The sequence below is a fragment of the Microchirus variegatus genome (genome assembly GCF_963457635.1).
Source record: "Microchirus variegatus genome assembly, chromosome: 7".
Classification (NCBI taxonomy): domain Eukaryota; kingdom Metazoa; phylum Chordata; class Actinopteri; order Pleuronectiformes; family Soleidae; genus Microchirus; species Microchirus variegatus.
In genome coordinates this window covers 13,853,197-13,871,968 of record NC_139808.1, presented here as the reverse complement: position 1 = coordinate 13,871,968, position 18,772 = coordinate 13,853,197, and the positions used below count along the sequence as shown (strand labels likewise).

Sequence of the window (18,772 nt, the reverse complement as noted above, 5' to 3'; positions counted from 1 at the left end):
TATCCCTCTGTGTTTAATAACATCAGCTGCTTTTGTTGTCATGATACCAGATACCTGGACAGCTATCATCACAAATTTCTTTATTCATTTGATAGGGTTAGCCTGCAGATAAAGTGCAACAATCTTGTTGGGTTTTTCTTTATGTATTTTGACTTTTCTTTTCCACTTATATGTTTTTGCTGAGATCTATTCAGACCCAGTATTTTGGACTGGATCCAGAAAGGGGAAAATATGATTTGATCCACAGTGTGGTCAGCACAAAATGGTCTCAGATGCAATGCATGTCATTTCACAGTTCACTGTCTCCATCTGCTCAGGTTATGTACATATCATGATGCACTGCTTAATAATGAGTAAAAACTAGTAATAAGTGTAATTAATTTACTATTTTAGCTTTCACATCACTTAATGTTAAAAAAGTGTTTAGTTTTTAATCAACTTGTTGGAAAATGTATGCAGCCTGTTTGTGTCTTTGGGCTTGGACCAGCCAGATATGTGCCTAGCCATGCGCTACTTTTTACACTAAGTTTAAACACCACAACCGGAAAATGAATCCTGACATGTAAGCTGAATAAGACACATCTTTGCATAGAAAACGCAACCACAATGTCCGTAACACAATATCTGTAAAGATTATAGGAAAATGACACTATCTGCATTTATACTGATCCCTTAAAAGCCTTGCTCTCAATGTTTTTTTCTCCTGTAAAAATGATGACTCTGGTTAGCAAGCAAAGGAATTATGATATTCCATATCCAAAAAAAATGAAGACAAAGGCATCCACCCTGTTTTGTTCAGGCTTTTCACATGGGTGCTCATTACGGCTGTGCCCTTACCAGCATCTTGCTACTGCTGCATCTTTATAAAAAGTGATCAAACAGGAAATGCTTTCTCTGACACGAAAGTTTTCTCTGTAATTGCAAGTCGATGTAAAGAATAAAGGATGGATGTGTTCGGAGATGATTTGCTGAGGCAGGTGACCAGGGAATTACAGTAGCTGAGTCTGACAGAAATTAAAGGATGAGGGATAATCTCTGGCTCAGGTGGTAATACAACAGAGGTACTGTAACTTTTGCAATGTTTACGTGGAATAGGCAAAAAAAAAATTGGTCAAAACTGATAATGAGTCCACTTTGTTCCACTTAGGGGTATTACACTTGCTGACGCACAGAACTTACAACTTACAACAAAGTAATCCAATGAGACCCAAACACATCTGTGTCTATGTGGGGGAGATACTGTTCATGTAGTGATACTCAGTCATGATCCATGTTCCCTGTCACATGGAGCAGCAAAATCAGTGTCATTTTCACCAAGTTCACATGTGGAAACCTGGGTCGGATTAGAGCTATGAATTACCCGGATAATACAGTGCATTTTAATATCAGTTTAGCATACTGTATGTAATACAGGCCTGGCTGACTTACAATACTGTAACACAGTATTAGGCCTTTACAAGTCATCATTATTGATCACAGTCCGCTGTTATCCATGCTCTTTTGTGATTTACTTGAGTGATAAAACTCTTGCAGACCATCAAAATGTCAACTTGTCATTGTCATGTTCCTCATTAGTAGATATAATAAAGCTATCAAATAAGGCAACGTCATCTGTCAGTGGCTGACACCATTGTGTTTCTAATTCTGCAGAGCTTTTTTGGTCAATTGACTGCGACTCTGTGGCCATTTAATTAACATGAAAGAGTGAGTCATATGGCCATTCTTTATTTAAGACAAATATTTAAACCTCTATTAAGTGCTTCATAGTAAATGGACCTTAGTTAATTTCATACAGGAACATTTCATTCTTAAAAAGAAATTCAAAGTACAGCATGTTTTTTAATATTGTGTTCATCATGACTGTTTTCACCACTCGTTTTCATTGCAGAGAACCTTCCAAGCCAAGTGACTATTTAGATTCTTACCAGTTGTTTCTCAGGATTTATGTCTCAAACTGTCTTTCTCCCCCTGCAGGTGGAGATGCTAGAGCGTAAATATGGCGGGCGTTTCATAACCCGGCATGCAGCCCGTACCATTCAGACAGCCTTCCGCCAGTATCAGATGAACAAAAACTTTGAGCGTCTTAGAAGCTCTATGTCTGAAAACCGTATGTCCAGACGAATCGTCCTATCCAATATGAGAATGCAGTTTTCCTTTGAAGGACCTGAAAAAGTCCACAGCTCCTACTTCGAGGGAAAACAGGTCTCACTAACAGATGACAGCTCTAAAATGGGTGCGCTGGTGCAATCAGAACATGGCGGGGATATGGGGGGGCAGGGAAAGGCCCCCACAACACAAAGTGACTTTACGGATGCTATCACGGAACTAGAAGATGCTTTTTCCAGACAGGTGAAATCTCTAGCGGAGTCCATAGATGATGCTCTGAATTGTCGCGGTATGCATGGTGATGAGGGCCACTCGGAGTCAGGGGGAGGTCACCAGGATATGGACAGGGTGGTAAGCTGCCAGGTGAAGCCCTCCCACAGTGCCTCAGATCGCCAAAAACTGGACGAGATGACGGCATCTTATAGTGATGTAACGCTTTACATTGATGAGGAGGAACTTTCACCGCCCCTACCGCTATCTCACTCCGTAGATCGACCTTCCAGTACGGAATCAGATTTGCGTCACCGCTCCCTCAACTCCTCCCAGGATTACTGGTCTCTGGCTCATAAGGATGAGAAAGGAGACACGGACACTAGCTGCCGCAGTACACCTTCCTTGGAATGTCAAGAGCAGCGTTTGCGTGTTGACCACTTACCCTTGCTGACCATTGAGCCTCCCAGCGATAGCTCTGTGGAACTGAGTGACCGCTCTGACCGCAGCTCCTTGAAGAGACAGAACGCGTATGAGCGAAGCCTGAGCAACCAGCAGGGCAGCCCCAAACACATCAGCCATGGTTTGCCACCCCGAGGGCCTTCGAGAGAAGATGACTCCTCCCGCCATCGACCGCGACAACTGGAGGCACATCTGGCCATCAACGGCACCGCAAACCGCCAGAGCAAGTCTGAGTCGGATTTCTCTGATGGTGACAATGACAGCATCAACAGCACGTCCAACTCCAATGACACCATCAACTGCAGCTCTGAGTCTTCATCCAGAGACAGTCTGAGGGAGCAGACACTCAGCAAGCAGACGTACCACAAAGAGACTCGCAACAGCTGGGACTCACCGGCTTTCAGCAACGATATCATCCGGAAGAGGCACTACCGCATTGGCCTAAACCTCTTCAACAAGTAAGTTCCAACAAACTGTCCGCACAGAGACAGACACAATCATTGCTTGCAATCAGGGATAGAAGATGTTATGTAAATTAGATCCAGGCCTTTACATGTGGTTCAGAGAATAATGTTTTGTTGAACAACCAACATGAAACTCTTGTGTATGACAAATATGCCATGGCGTTAATTGAAACACAGCTACAGCTATCGGCCTGTTCTTAATTTGCACCTTCTACTTAAGGTGCAAATTAACCCAGGACTCGTTCTGCCCCACTTCCTCGTCATCTAAAGCCTGTGTCATTATGTTTAATCACAGATGATTGTGGATTTGGTTTCTTTCATAGCCAGCAATTAAGTTCCTTGAAATCATTTGCGATCAACACCATGGGGAAAAGTAGCTCCCGCTCCCCACTTTCAGTCCATCCCTGTCTCCCTAAATGTTCTTCTTCATCCTGACACGCATTTTGGGCAGGGGCTTAAGTGTAGTGTGGATTATCACAGATTTGGACAGTGTCTTCACTATTTCTTCTTTTTCTCCCTTTTCTGTCTCTACTCTTTCCTGTTTTTCCAGGAAACCCGAAAAAGGCATCCAGTATCTGATAGAGCGAAACTTTGTTCCAGACACCCCAGTGGGTGTGGCACACTTCCTGCTTCAGAGGAAGGGCTTGAGTAGGCAGATGATTGGCGAGTTCCTGGGTAACAGACAGAAACAGTTCAACCGAGATGTCCTCGAGTGAGTTTGTAGCAATTCATGCCTTTGTATTCTGTGTATTTATATGCAGATGAATCACCCTGAAAACATTTAGATTCAGGGTTTTGGATTAAATTGCCACGGCAATTTTTTTTTTATCTGCCTCACAGGAACATAACTATAATTTAGTTAAAAGTAGGGTTGCCAATTTGCAATCTACTATCATTCAAACAGTCTTTTGAGTTTCTGAGCACTACATAATGACTCATGTTACCATCCAGGAAGTAAACAGAAATAGGATCCACTCAGGAATGTGCCATGATGCTCAGTTACACAAACAGATTCCATTTATACTCTGCAGTCCTTTTTTTTTATAAAGAAGGGAAGTGAAAGATATATTTTACAGCACTGATCCATTTCATCATTCAAAGAGTGCCTCTAATTTATGTTTTACACTGGACAGACTTATCTGAATCACACTGACAGCAGAACAGCTTTATCAGAGACCATTGAGATTCAGTGGAGGAGAGGTCTGTCAATGTCAGTTTGACCGGCATTTCTAAAGAACTCCTTCCTTGAGAAAATGTCTCTAAATCCTGACACGCAAAGGTATCAAGGTACCGGGCCTCTGGAGAGCAGAGGCACAATCCCCTCTTCAGTTAAAAATAAGAACTGTTCAGCTCCTTTATTGAAGTACAAGTCGTTCGTAGCATAGATGCTCTCAAGTCAGATATATGTATTTAAGCTACACACGAATAATAACTCAAGTGCTCCCCACAGCTTTGTGAAGGTATTCAGTTTAATATTCACATATTTCCACAAACTGTGAATTTATACAACCATCCATAAACCATACTATGCACTTTTGCATATTTGTGGACATTTCTTTCTGTTACACTTTATATTCCTCTATCCAAACTGCCCCTCATACTTTCTGCTGACTGTTTTCCACCAGCTGTGTGGTGGATGAAATGGACTTCTCCAGTATGGAACTGGACGAAGCACTCCGGAAGTTCCAGGCTCACATCAGAGTCCAGGGAGAAGCACAGAAAGTTGAGCGGCTGATTGAGGCTTACAGGTAAGAAAGCGGCGGGTGTAACGTGTCACGTGGCTCCATTGTGCAGAATTCCCACAAGAAAACAGGCAATGAGATATAAAGTAATGTTTTTGCCAGTGTTGTGCTTACGTCATCTTGGACCAACTGATTTTGTGACGGGATGATCATTACAGGGTTGATTCCCATGTCGAGTGTTTATGCTAACACGGTGTGTATATAATTAATGAATAACACAGACTGGCTATGCATTGTTTCTGAAACACCACTGTCTTCGAAAGCAGAGGTGATTCCAAAAAGTTGAGGGTAAACTCGCCCACAGGGGATGCTCTTTGTTCCTCATATATTTTCTCCAGTCCTCTGGTAAAAAAGCAGCAGAACCAGCTTAGATCAGCACAGGGCAAGGACACTAAACACCACGTCCACTGTTCTTTGAGGGAGACGACATAAACGGATCATCTACCTCGCACCTGCAGCCCCAGTACAGATACCATGAGGAACTCACTTATGTTGACAGAAAAAGTTAATAAAGCAATTATTTGATAGCTTAAGGCTCTATTGACTCTCACCAGTACTGGCTCATTATTCCTTTGACTTAAGCATTAATGAAGTATAATGTGACTAAATGACCACAGCACCGACAATGGAAATTTCACTTTCAATATAAGCAACAGATGCGCCTGAAGTGGAACTAATCACCATACAGGAAGCTTATACTGATTTATTATGTCCCAAAGAAAAGTCTTCATAGCCTTTTTTGCAGGCATGAATTTCTGAAAATGAAAAATGCTGTGCACATAATTTATGATGAACACAGCATGAGATTTTTCAGTAGGAGAATGTGCGCAGCGTCCACTCAGGGTGTGGCACCAGGCTTGAGCATGCACTGTAGGAGGCAGGACACTTGCTTTTTCGGAATAATTGTTCTTGCTGTGTTGGGTTCACATGGGTTCATTCGAACAAATGTGCCTTTCGTTGGAATTTGTGTTGGACCATTTCATGAACATGTCCAGACTTAAGTGAACATTTTAAAAACAGATATAGCGATGCATTCTACGATGCATTCTTGTGCCCTGAGTAACTTTTCGTCGTTCGTGTTCAGTCAGATTTGTGTTGCGGCTTGCCAAATTATTCTAACAAAGTCAACAGCTACGCTCTTGATATTTCAATGAATCTGTGATTTCTTATCAGACATAAACTCAGTTTGACTTTGTCTAATATCCTGTTTGCAGCCAACGCTACTGCATCTGCAACCCTGGTGTGGTGCGACAGTTCAGGAACCCTGACACCATCTTCATCCTGGCCTTTGCCATCATCCTTCTCAACACAGACATGTACAGCCCCAATGTCAAACCCGAGAGGAAGATGAAGCTGGAGGACTTTGTTAAGAACCTTCGAGGTAACTGCACTCCTTACACAATACACAAAACCGAATATTCTCCCTTTTGCCTTCATTAATATCACTGTAAATAAGGGATCTTATGGGATTTGGGAGAGGGGGGAATGTTTGCATCATAGTGAAGAGTTTCAGGTCTATTCAGGTGAAGCACTCTGTAATTGCCCTGAGCAGATTTTGTGGGTATTAAGAGGGGCTTTGAGGCATGGCTAACTTTTTCTCTGCCCATTGGAATGTCAGCAATTAAAGTACAGTATTGAGTGGAGAAGAACTACTCATCCTCAATGAGTTGTGAAGGACATTTCTGTGAACACTGTGAGAAATGTGTCAATTCAGGAGTTCCTCAACTTTCATAAATCTCTTAGTTAATCATTAATGCCGTTATTTTTTGCCTCTCCTCTCTTTTTCTTTCGTCCTCAGGGGTGGATGATGGGGAGGACATCCCTCGAGAGATGTTGGTCGGGATATACGAGCGCATTCGCAAGCGGGAGCTCAAGACGAATGAAGACCATGTGTCTCAGGTTCAAAAAGTGGAAAAACTCATTGTTGGAAAAAAGCCGGTAAGTTTGAGTTTGGCCTTGGATTGTTGTCACATTGTTGCCATTGATATGACAGATTCTCTCTGCGTACTTTTAGAATGGCTCTGGTTCAGGAAGTCCCGTTCCCGTTCATTTTCTCCATTGATGTTTCAGAAAATCGTTTTTGAATCTGGACCCAGGCCGAGTAGCTACAAGATAAATTGTAACCATTTACACATTTGATTTTCAAAGTACAGGAGCGTGTATGCGATCATTCTACAAATAAAGGAACTATACATCTCATAAATCTTGCGAAAACGATCGCTTCCGGTGCCCCTTTTCTTTACATGACCCAAAATAATGTTGTTATGTATTGAAATGTATGTGCATGTAGCATTTACAGCATATTAGAAAGGAAAGGCATGGCTGCTCTGTGGTAAATGTAATGTATTACATAATGATTAAACCATGAACGACACGAACCAACATGATTTTCAAGGTTGTGCTCAAGGTAACAGCGAGCTCCACTGAACAGAGATGCTGCTATTACACCTGAGGATTGTAGATAGCGTAATATTTTTCTCCTTGAGATCATAAACAAAAAGTTTTCTTCTTAATGTGGAGTTGATATCATAAGGACGTATGGCTCTCACAGAAACACATATTATTTTACAATATTTTAGCTATTGATGAGTCTACCTTAGGTTTTTACAGTATTATGGCTGATGATTCAAATCTAAGAGAAATATGTGTAGCACTGCATTATATGAGTAAATTCAGAGATGAGTTCCTTTTTACTTCTGGAACCACATTGCTATGCGCTTCTTTAAGACCTGAATCTAGGACCATACATTGCCAAACTGCAAACTAAATGTTACATAGAGTACAGGCTTCCCCATTCTCTACGTGTCAACTTCCTGCAAAACAGAAGAGAAAAGAAAGAGTGTTCACTACCTGAAACGTCTTTCCTCTCCGTGGAGCACATTAACTCTTCAGGCCTGGGGCGCTTAATGCTCTGTGACTGCAATATGTCTTTTACCCTGCAGCCAGCAAATGAAAAGGGCTTTCTGAAGAGCTCCGTAATGATGAATATGATTAATATCCTCACAGCCAACGAGCTCAAAGGTGTTCACTTAGATCTGACACCCTGTTCATCATATCAACTTCAATTTAGTGAGACAAATCAGCAAAAAGTCCAAGGGACCGTGACATGTATCTCCAGCGTTTTCTCATAAATCTTGTTTTTCTGTATTTTAAATTTGTCCCCTAACATTAACTGGATTGTTAATATCATTGATTCAGAATCTCTATATATATGTCTACTAATCCATGTAAATGAATGTCTTTATTTATCTTACTCTTTAGATTGGCACTTTACACCATGGTCTCGGATGTGTAAGTATTTATTTTGTTCACCTACATCTGTGGTTACGATAAGATAGTGGGGGATAATGGTCCTTAGTCTGTGACACCATTATTTCACGGGTCAGGAGCTGAAACGTTTAGGAGCTTCTGGATTGAGATTAACCTTTGTAAAATACAGATGCATTATGAAAAAGGTGCTAGCTTTGTGTGTTTGTATAAGGTTATTTTCCAAGTCAGAAATGATGATAAACTTTGTGTGCAGGTCCTGTCCCTACCCCACCGACGACTCGTCTGTTACTGCAGACTTTTTGAAGTTCCCGACCCCAACAAACCACAAAAGTTGGGGGTTCACCAAAGGGAGATCTTTCTCTTTAATGACCTGCTCGTGGTATGGCACACATTATTCTTCCTGCACATTGGGAAACACATTAAGACATCCCACTGAGAGAGTCTGCACCACATTAATTGCTGTGCTTCTTTTTCCACAGGTGACTAAAATTTTCCAGAAGAAGAAGAACTCGGTGACATACAGCTTTAGGCAGTCCTTCTCACTTTATGGCATGCAAGTGCTGCTCTTTGAGAATCAGTGTAAGTGCCCTGGAGATTGTTTATGTAAACTTCTGTAGGCTTCAAACACATTAGTCTGTGAAGTCTGTGTGACTGTCCTGAGACCAAACAGTTTGATCACAATATATGTCTAAATTAGGGAAGGAATGACATTGCAGCATTTTGTTAATAACAGAGATGGCTGCTGATGATGTGTCGAGGCCCGTGCAATCTGCAAAACCATCAGTATTAATCTGTGTAATTGGATGGTGTATTTTCTCTAACAGAAAATCGAACAGCTGCACTTAAGATGCTTCCAGAGACTTTTCCGATATGCTGTGGTACATAACATGTTTTATCAACTGGTTGTAGATCTATCTTGGTGCATCCAGAAGCATTTTGTTCAGCAAACCATAATAATACCCTTTGGAAATAAAAAAAAATGAAGAGACAAACTCAAATTGGTTTGGCATTTTCAGCCAAACTTCAACAACCTTTATGTCTATAGACTCCCATTGTGTGTGGTGTGTCTATGTGTGTGTACAGGTGTGTAAGTGCTGATGTTGTTTCTCATTAGATTATCCCAATGGTGTCCGCCTGACCTCAGCCATTCCCGGAGCCGACATCAAAGTCCTCATCAACTTCAACGCACCCAATCCTCAGGACCGCAAAAAATTTACCGATGATTTGCGGGAATCAATTGCTGAAGTTCAAGAGATGGAGAAGTATCGGATAGAATGTGAGCGAGAGTTTCCTTTTTTTGGGGGGGGGGGTTTATCACCTTGATGCGTTTTATTGTATTGTATTGTATTGTAAATGGACACTTGGATGAGTGTCAACTTCTTGGCGTGTTTCCTTTTGCACAGCTGAACTGGAAAAGCAGAAGGGAGTGGTGAGGCCCAGCATGTCCCAGAGTTCAGGGTTAAAGAAGGAAACAGGAAATGGCAACCTGAATCGAGCGAGCCTCGATGACAGCTACGCTACTGGTGAGGGTTTGAAGAGGAGCGCCCTCAGCAGCTCCTTGCGAGACCTCTCGGATGCAGGTAAAATCAAAGATTACCATGGTAACACACTGTCACACGTCTCATTCTTTAGCTAGTGTTTACCTGAGCTGCTGAATGAAGGCTGCCATATTATTATTATAACATCATTTACTCCTTTTGGACCATAAGGGTTTGGAAAATTGGAACAGACTGGGTTCATTTTCAGTTTTGATTTGTCAGCGGTCACCTGAACTGACCTGCTGTGTTGAGAATCTCTGAGTCATGAGGCCAGTGAAGCAAGAAGATAAAGATGTGTGTATTTGCTCATGGACTAAGGTGTTATTTACTAGAGGCTTTCAGCTAATAATCCTGTGTCAACAGTGGTAGGGGAAGCAGCGCTATGTAGGTCACCGTGATCAATTTGAGCATCTTAGCCGTAAGAGGAATTAATGCTGTGCGGTTGATTCAGCGAGAGTGTGGCCAGTTACACTGCAGAGCAGCTGTGCATGAACACGCAGGAGCGACCTCAACACTGGGTTTGGAATAGTGAAGAAATGCAAAATAATGAATTGAGCAGCTTTTGGTCCATGAGTGCTTCTTGAATAAGACAAAATAGTAGCAGTGGCCTTTATACTAGAGCCTTTTCACTTTCAGATTTTTTTATCATCAGTATTTTTAGAGTTCAAGGATTGCACTGCATCCCTGAAATTTTATTTATATGAAGTTGAATTAATAGTGCCCTTTAAGGCGTTGGTTCTCAAAGTGCGGCCCGGGGGCCAATGGCGGCCCGCAGAAACATTTCTGGCGTCCCGCAGTGAATTACAGTTGATAGTTTTAATCCAGGAGGTACTAAGCTTGTTAAATGTTTATTGGACATTACTGGATACAGACCAATAAGTGTAAACAAAAATACTGGGTATTTACCTGGTTTCTATATGGTGAATTTTAGTGTATTATTGTGTTATAAGCTGGTAATAAGCAGGTAGCTACAGCCCCCAATTACTAGCTATTTACCCAGTAAATATATGGTAACAAAAATGTGTTACTTGGTATTAACCTGTAATTAGAAGGTAAGAACAATGGCCAAAATACTGGGTCATTACCCAGTAAAATATAAAGCGTTAAAATTAAATGACATTATATCAACGCTTATATTACTTAACGCTAAACTGTAGAACTGCAATCTGGTCATTAAAATTATGACAAATGGGATTTCTTTTTGTTTTCTTTCCTTTTTTTTTTCCTTTGGCGGCCCTCAGTCCAATGTTGGGCTCCTAAATTGGCCCTTAGGTATCAAAACTTTGAGAACCCCTGTTTTACTGCTCATCTTGTGAAAACAATGTCTTCTGTGGCTCTGGATTAATTATGTGAAGTTGAAGGCAACAGTATCGATGTCATAGTGATGTAATCAGAACACTTTCACCTAATTCAACATGTCTTTTTTTAACAGAAAGCTCCTTTTAGAAACGGGAAACATTGAGTTTGAAAGATTTGGTCATTTCAGCACCAGATAAAATGCTGTTGTTGCATTATGGTAAATGTAGAATTTGTGGATGAAGACCCATATTTGGAACAATCATTCAGGATACCATGTGTCTCTTTTGAAGCTTCCCTCTTAAAGTTTCTGAAATACTAATCTTATTTGTCGAAATTATGTTTGAGTTTCAAGAGCCGCCAATGAATTAAGTTGTCTGCGGAACAAGCCGGTATCTGTCGTCCTTGCGATTGTCCATTAAACATGACCAGTCATTTCATTTGGACTCCAAGGAACGATTGGCTATGTTCCTGTCTCTAACCAACCTGGCCTCCTGCCTGTCCTCTTACAGTGCGTGACCAGAGTCTTTAGAGAAATTATAGCCATTGGTCAACTTCCCGTGTTTTGTAGTTCTGACGATTGCATGGCCCTCTATTGGGATCCCCTTTCTACATTACAAGCTTTAATGGGTGTTGAATAATTAATGCTGGTATCTCTTCAAGGTCTGCTGTCAAACTGTGGCTTCATTTGCTGTGTAGATACCTAAAGAAAAGAGTAGACTAGAGCTACGGCTGACCTTGTAGTGGAGCTGTAGAAGTGATTTTCTTCTTTCCTTTCCTTCAGTCCTTTTTCACCTCCCTCTGTCACCATGACAGTCTGCCTCTAGTAAGCCCTGTGCCACTTCTGTCACCTTAGGGTGTTAGTTTATAGCAGCTTCCGCTACTAGACAAAGGGATTTGTGAACCTCTGTGTCTAATGTGTCATGTTACATGTTCTGGGCAGGCAAGCGTGGGAGACGCAGCAGTGCAGGATCACTAGACAGCAATATGGAAGTAAGTTGGATGCAACTGATGTCGAGTTGTCCTCTGACTTAATGTTGTATATTCTAGACACACAAGTCTGTGTATGATTGTTTCTTTTTATTGCTGAGTTTTTTTTTTTTTCTGCTTTAATGGTGTTTTTGTTTGTGAGCACCGTGAACACACTATGCATGCGCTGGGCTGAACGGGAATGATTTGCTGTGACCGACACGTTAACCCTTCACGTTCACAGCATGGCTTGAGTAATACTGGTCCAGATTCACAACAGTAGGGCAGCTCAGAGTTGATGTCGTCAATGCTCACCTTTGAGTCATCCCTCTTATGTTCAGTGGGCTACATATAAAGTTGTTGGGTTTTTTTCTGTTCACACAGTTAAGTACACCCACCTGTGCATTGTCCCTTCCAGCATCTGCATGCTCTCAGTTTGGCGTGACTGACTCACACTGCTTCTTTTTCTTTCTTTTTTTTTTACTGATCCCTGACCTCTGAAGAACGTCCTCTCATATTGGCACACGTCCTTACCAGCATTAAACAGTGAACAGATCTAAGGTTGAGATTTCGTAATAATGTTTGACTGCACTGTCTATGGAGCCAAGTGAAAATGTTACGGTGGTTACATCTTTTACTTTAAATGACTTTAAATCAATAGTCTAGATGATCCGATTGATAAATAGGTTTATAGTAATGTCTAAGGTAACGGCCAGAAGTTATACGTACATAGTAGTGTTGCACTAGGAATGAGAAAATAGAGCAGACGAAGAAGAAATTAGAATAATTTCCACTTCACCTGCACGAGTTTGAATACGAAGCTGTTGTCAGACCAGGAACTTAAAGGTTGTTCTTTATTTTTCTTACTGTCAACAAATTCCACCCCCCAAAAAAACTCCCAAAACAATGTGGAAGTACATCTCTCGGTACTTTCCACTCTGCTTCTCTGCCTGAAGTAATTTACTTTCTGCTAAAAGAAAAAGGCAAATTTAAAAAAAGAATATTCTTGAGTGTAATTATTATTAGCTATTTAGACATTACAACCAAAGTAATACTCATAATAAAATAAGAGATTATTAACTATCGTTATACAGCTGTTTGCCTCAACCATCCATCCCATTATTTCAGTCAAACCTCAAAGTTGTGTCACTCACTTCTTTGTCATGCTTTGTCTGTATATCTGTCACTACAGCTCCGTTGCATAACATTCAAACAAAATGTGTGCACCTGCACCCATGTGTAGATTTTTATTTCTGTTGGAAACATTACGGTTAGTAAGGACTGTTGTAGATATCAGAGATTAATAGCGTGAATTAGTTTGAGTCTCCACGGAGTATTCTTGGGAACTTTGTGTATGAATTACAGCAAACACCTTGATGCTCTATCAGTGCAGTGTAAATAAGAGCACATTATAAACTAATAATAACTACTAATATCATTTTAGGTTTAATTTGCATGTGATGCATGGCTCTGATATATGTGCCTTTGTTTTGTTTTGTTTTTTATTGAGTCCTCTTAAAAAGACATGTAATGTTGTTGTTGTTGTTGCTGTTGTTTTTGTATTAGATTACATTAGCTTAGACTTAATCCCACACTGGGGAAACAAATCTCATGTTTATGTGGTCTTGTTGAGTAGGGATCTAGACACATCAAACTATACTTAATAAAAGGGATGGTTCAGATTGTTTTAAGTAGGAGTCATAGTCAGGCAAACCATGAACACTGTGTACTCTCTGTAACTCACTCGCTGAACCTTCATCTGTAAATGGTAATGATATAAAAGCATGTTACTGTAGTTTACAATAAATAGGAAATGACAAACCTGGAACCCAGATGTAATAGTAACAGGGGTATCAGCAGACACAGAGAGAGAGAGTGTGTGTGTGTGAAGGCTTATAAGCTGTTTGTCTCTTCATGACAGACTGACAGTGTGAATTCTCACAATCTCAAGCATGCTGAGCCTCCCAACCATTTAGACAGAATCTACTGCGAGATGTTAACATAGACGGACAAACAAAGGCAGTGAACCAGAAAAAGGAAATGGAGACTTTCCCGCAAGGCAAAACAAGCAATCACATGGGATTTTAGATCAGCTGTAGCTGGTCGTGTAGTTATTTTTGCCCTGTGAAAAAGTGGAAAATGTCCAATTAGTTGTGACTCGTGGTGTCGTTTTCCTTCTGAATAGCAAATGTAGACTCTGTTCTCGCATCGTCTGTCGTTCTGACTGTCCTCTCTCTTTTAGGGGTCCATCATTAGCAGTCCCCACATGCGGCGGAGAGCGCCCTCCAGCCGAGACTGCCCGTCCCGCCACAGCGGCCAGTCCCTGCCCAACTCCTCCTCCCTGCTTGGATCTCTGTTCGGCACCAGGCGTGTCAAGTCCCCCAGTCCCACCCCGCAGGCCCTGCACCCCACCCTCATCTCCCACACCCCGCATCCCGCCAACTTGCACCACACGGCCCGAGTCGAGACAGACACGGCGGCCCCCATGCACCATGCCCAGTTCTGCCAAATGACCCAGAACCCCCCGCCTTACCATCACCACCACCACTACCATCCACCAGCCCACTTGCAGCACCCACCGCACCAGTTCCACCCTCCTCCAACTCACGGCCAGCAGCAGCCATACCCGCCACACACACAGCATGGCCACGGGAGCCACTCCTCCCATCCTGCTCATGGCTCCCATCACCACGGGCCGCCACCAGCGCCCTCCCAGGCCTCCAGCAGCACCAAGCCCAAGCACAGCGGCATCAGTACAGTGGTGTGAGGTGCACAAGGGGGGGCCCTGCTCCGGGGCTCTGTGACTGATCTTTCATTTTCTCTTCCTTCGAGGCTCTCGGCTGATGAGAACGGTTGCACTGTGCATCACTTGTCTGTGGACGTGAAGCCAGCCAGATTTCTGTGTCTCCTCCAGCATTTTTTGTCACACTTATCAGTGAGACAGTTAATTCAACCCAAGCACATTTATTTTCTGTTGTTCCTTCAGTTTCTTTTCAGGTCATAACTCATGTCTGCTTTCCTCGGCGGGCAAAACAGACAACAATGCAAGAGCATGCACAAAGACCACAACTACTGTTCTTCCTCAGTTAATGAAAAAAAAGTAACATGATCAAATGTCTTACTAATATTTTACACAGGAAGAAAATAGTAATCTTGATGTTTATGTCTACAAAGTGATTTTATCTAGTGTCGGGGTGGTTTGGCTGAACACAGACAGACAGACAGAGGGTCAGCCTCAGCAGTAGCTGTATGAGTATTTAACGTAGTGGTAGCTCACTGTGATATCTCTGTTAGCAGTGATAAATGTGCCAATTATTGAAGCATTTACTAATTTAGTCACAAAACTTGCTTCATGTATAATGTGCATAGTATTTTGTAAAATAATATTAGCTCTTATTATAAATCGTATTATGACGGAAACACACGGCATCAATTAAAACTCTCAGTATTATACTATACATACAGTAGGTGGCGTAGTTTCACTGTTCAGAAATCAGTCACAGCTTCTGTTAGTCGGGTAGTTCAGGAACACATCTGGAACACAAGTGTAAACGGTTGCCTTTGAGTTAGAGCTGTGTTGTTGAAGGCTGGTGGCACAGCAGCCCTGCATACAGTGTCTCCCATCGCACTTCACCTGTTCAGAGTCACCTCTCCTGCTCTGGAGAGAAGAAGCTGCTGAGCAAACAGATTCATCTGAATGTCCGCCCTCCAGTACTTGCTGCTCATCCGCCCTCATTTTATTTTTTTACGCTATTTTTTAAGAGTTTAATAAACAATACAGAACGCTCTATATTGTACCTGGTCAGACTCTCGAAGTCTGTTCTGCAGGAGGAGGAGGAGGAGAAGGAGGAGGAGGAGGAGGTTTTTAATGTTTTTTTCGTGGAAACCGAGGGAGTCTGTGCAGACTGGCAGGGAGTGTCCAAGTGTCTCGCCTGATGTGGAAGCTCTCAGCTGGCTGAGTGTCCCCTTTCCCTCTCTGTAGTTCCACCGTGCGACTCCTGAGCAACGAGTGCACTCCCGCAGTACTGTTTATTCCCCTGATTGGACTTTTCCTCAGAGCCTCACTGGTGATGACGCAGTGCACAAATAAATAATTATCATTCTGTGGTGGTGGCAGCAATCCTTCACCCTCTCTCTCCACAAATGTCAGTTTTATATCAATCACCTTTTTTGACATATTACGGGATGGCTGATTGTATGTAGTTTCCAGCCTTCCCGTGCACAGTATCTGTAGTGTGTGCAGATTAGAGGCTGGAGTGCTGGAGCATATTTTCAGTTGAAAGTCGACACACAAAGCACTTGTTTTACTTGGTTGATATCAATGGCAGGAGTTTGTCTGTATTTGCTTAAAGGCTATGTGGTGGCTTTGCTTTTGTTTTGTTTTTGTTTTTTTTTAAGTTGTGCAATATATATTTACGTTGTTTGTGTATGAGCAATTTCAAACGGATGGTTGTTCCATTCTGTTAGTTTTGTCTTTTCAACCTGTCAGAGTCCTTTGTCATTTCTTCCTTTATTATATGTGTGAAGTATCTACATTGATTTGAAAGGACAGGACCTTTCAAGAGGACAAAGAATGTCAAACATAATGACTGCATGCAACAATGTATTCCAAGGCTATTTCTATCTGTTGTGTATTCCCAAACTATATCAGAGTTTCTGATGACAGTTTTTAACGGTAGAATAGTTTCAACTTCTATGATTACGGCTACCTGGAGTCAAATATGTATTTGTGTCACTCCAGATGATAAACCAATCTGTTTCTCTCACCGATCCACAGAGAGTAGTTTCATGGATCGTAGCATTCAGGAAAAAGGCGGACATTAACACAGTTGTTGGACAGAAGAAGAAAGTTCTACGCCAACATAAATCTTTGTAATCTTTACAGTCGGCGTGATGACAGATGTTCCCCACCATTTGGAAGTCAGACAGACAAGTTATGAGTATATGAATCACACATTACTGTTATCAAGTGCTGTCCCGGAGCTCATAAATTCTTTTAAGTTTCCAAGATTCCACCTTCCAATAACACTTTATAATGAGTTTTGAATTTGTTACTTTAAAAGGTCCATTGTGTAACATTTAGGAGGGGTTATTGGCCCAAAATGAGTGTATAAACCCTTAAAAATAGAACAGCTTGGTTTTTTTTTTTTAGGTCATTTAGGCAAGCTGACATCTTGCACTGCCATGTTACATGCATTACATTACAGGCAAACAAAGAAGAACAATGTCTTGAAGCTCTTGGTATACGGCGTAGTGAGTGGAGGAGTTTGTTTAAATCTGCAGTGTCACCATTAGGTGCTAGTAATGCTTACACACTGGACCTTTAAAATAAGCTACTTTACATAATATTTTTTTTTAATCAAATCTTTACCACTGTTCTATACGTTAGCAGTTCAAACAAGAAAATCCCCCAAGCTTGTGTTTATCCTGCTTTTTTTTTATTCAGTCATCCACAGTTAAAAGTTTAACTCGGTCAATATTTCCATTAACCATCAAATAAATAATTGTCCGCTGCACTGTGGAGTTTTGACCCTTAGCAGCAGCAGCATGGCAAAGCAGTGTTTGTACGACCGTGTCCATGTTTTCCTGCTTCCTCGTTGTTCCATCGATCAGCGGCGGAGAAAGCATATAGCAGAAAACTAGTGAGCATTGATGTAAATATTGCACCATGTAGAAACTACACTGACTGAATACAAACATAACTTGTATTTATTCACAAGAAAAGCAGTAAGTGGTTCAGGGAGTTGATGATGAGATAAAGAGATAGTGGGGAAAGCATCTGTCGTGCTGGCCAGGGTTTCCTTTCATCTTCCACAGTAAGTGCCATAATATACTTAGCAACACTGGCTGTGGTTTAGGGCGTCAGTTTTAACAACAATCATTTCAACATCCTAACGCTCTGCAAAGCAACTCAGGGGGAAAGAAGGATAAACACTTGCCCAAGAGATTTTTTTGCACAACCTGGTAATGAAGCATTGACAAATATGGAACTTGCTGACAATATACAAATTATTTCCAAGTGTTACTGTTCTCGAAAACATCACTCTCCAACATGTATAGGATGTGTCAAATCTGTCAAATATTTCCATTCGCAGCACTTAGTTATGTGCCATGTTATGTGCAAACTCATTACATTTTCAATCAGTTTCTTACCAAACAAAAAATGTTGGGTATACCAAATTGAATCAAGCAAACAGAGTGCTACATTTGACGAATCACTAATTATTTCTGTCATCAGACCAACATCTGATTATTAGTATTTCTGGAATTAGAAAATAAAACTTGCTTTATTTCGATGCCGATAGCCTTTTGTTGTCCAAATTATGTTTTAAGATTTTTGAGACAACCCTCCAATTCCTTTGGAAGTATAACAGACCTATTGTAAAGCCTGTCCAGATTCTGTGTGAGGTGCTTTGTTGCATGCCATTGATGCCTACAATTTCTTTTTTTCTTTCCTTTTTTTAAATTCTTGTTCTTTTGAGCAGCAGGCTCGACTAGACACTAAACGTTCAGCGTAGTTTGGATTTCTCTCGACTGATGCTCGTTTACATTTCGATGAGTTCTGGCCTGCTTGGGTGTCTTTTCGTTTACCGCTGTGTCACTCACTCTACTCTGGCATGCATCTCACCTCTATTTTTCACTGTAGTGTACAGTATGAAGACGTGGCAGTGTGCTGCTGCTGCTGCTGCTGAGTGTAAATAGCAAAGTCCATCTT

The 18,772-nt window shown here is 41.5% G+C and overlaps 1 protein-coding gene across 1 annotated transcript in view; it reads left to right on the top strand.

The window, feature by feature from the left end:
• iqsec1b (IQ motif and Sec7 domain ArfGEF 1b) overlaps positions 1–14,824 on the top strand; it is a gene marked incomplete at both ends in the record, with an annotated part of 184,485 nt that extends 169,661 nt beyond the window's left edge. The window contains 12 exons of the mRNA XM_083892436.1: positions 1,975–3,236; positions 3,793–3,954; positions 4,868–4,990; positions 6,199–6,365; positions 6,783–6,922; positions 8,246–8,275; positions 8,508–8,633; positions 8,734–8,833; positions 9,369–9,530; positions 9,658–9,834; positions 12,032–12,081; positions 14,300–14,824. Coding sequence (XP_083748562.1) covers positions 1,975–3,236; positions 3,793–3,954; positions 4,868–4,990; positions 6,199–6,365; positions 6,783–6,922; positions 8,246–8,275; positions 8,508–8,633; positions 8,734–8,833; positions 9,369–9,530; positions 9,658–9,834; positions 12,032–12,081; positions 14,300–14,824 — 3,024 coding nt within the window. The remainder of the gene's footprint in view (positions 1–1,974; positions 3,237–3,792; positions 3,955–4,867; positions 4,991–6,198; positions 6,366–6,782; positions 6,923–8,245; positions 8,276–8,507; positions 8,634–8,733; positions 8,834–9,368; positions 9,531–9,657; positions 9,835–12,031; positions 12,082–14,299) is intronic.
• Positions 14,825–18,772: the final 3,948 nt, after the last annotated feature.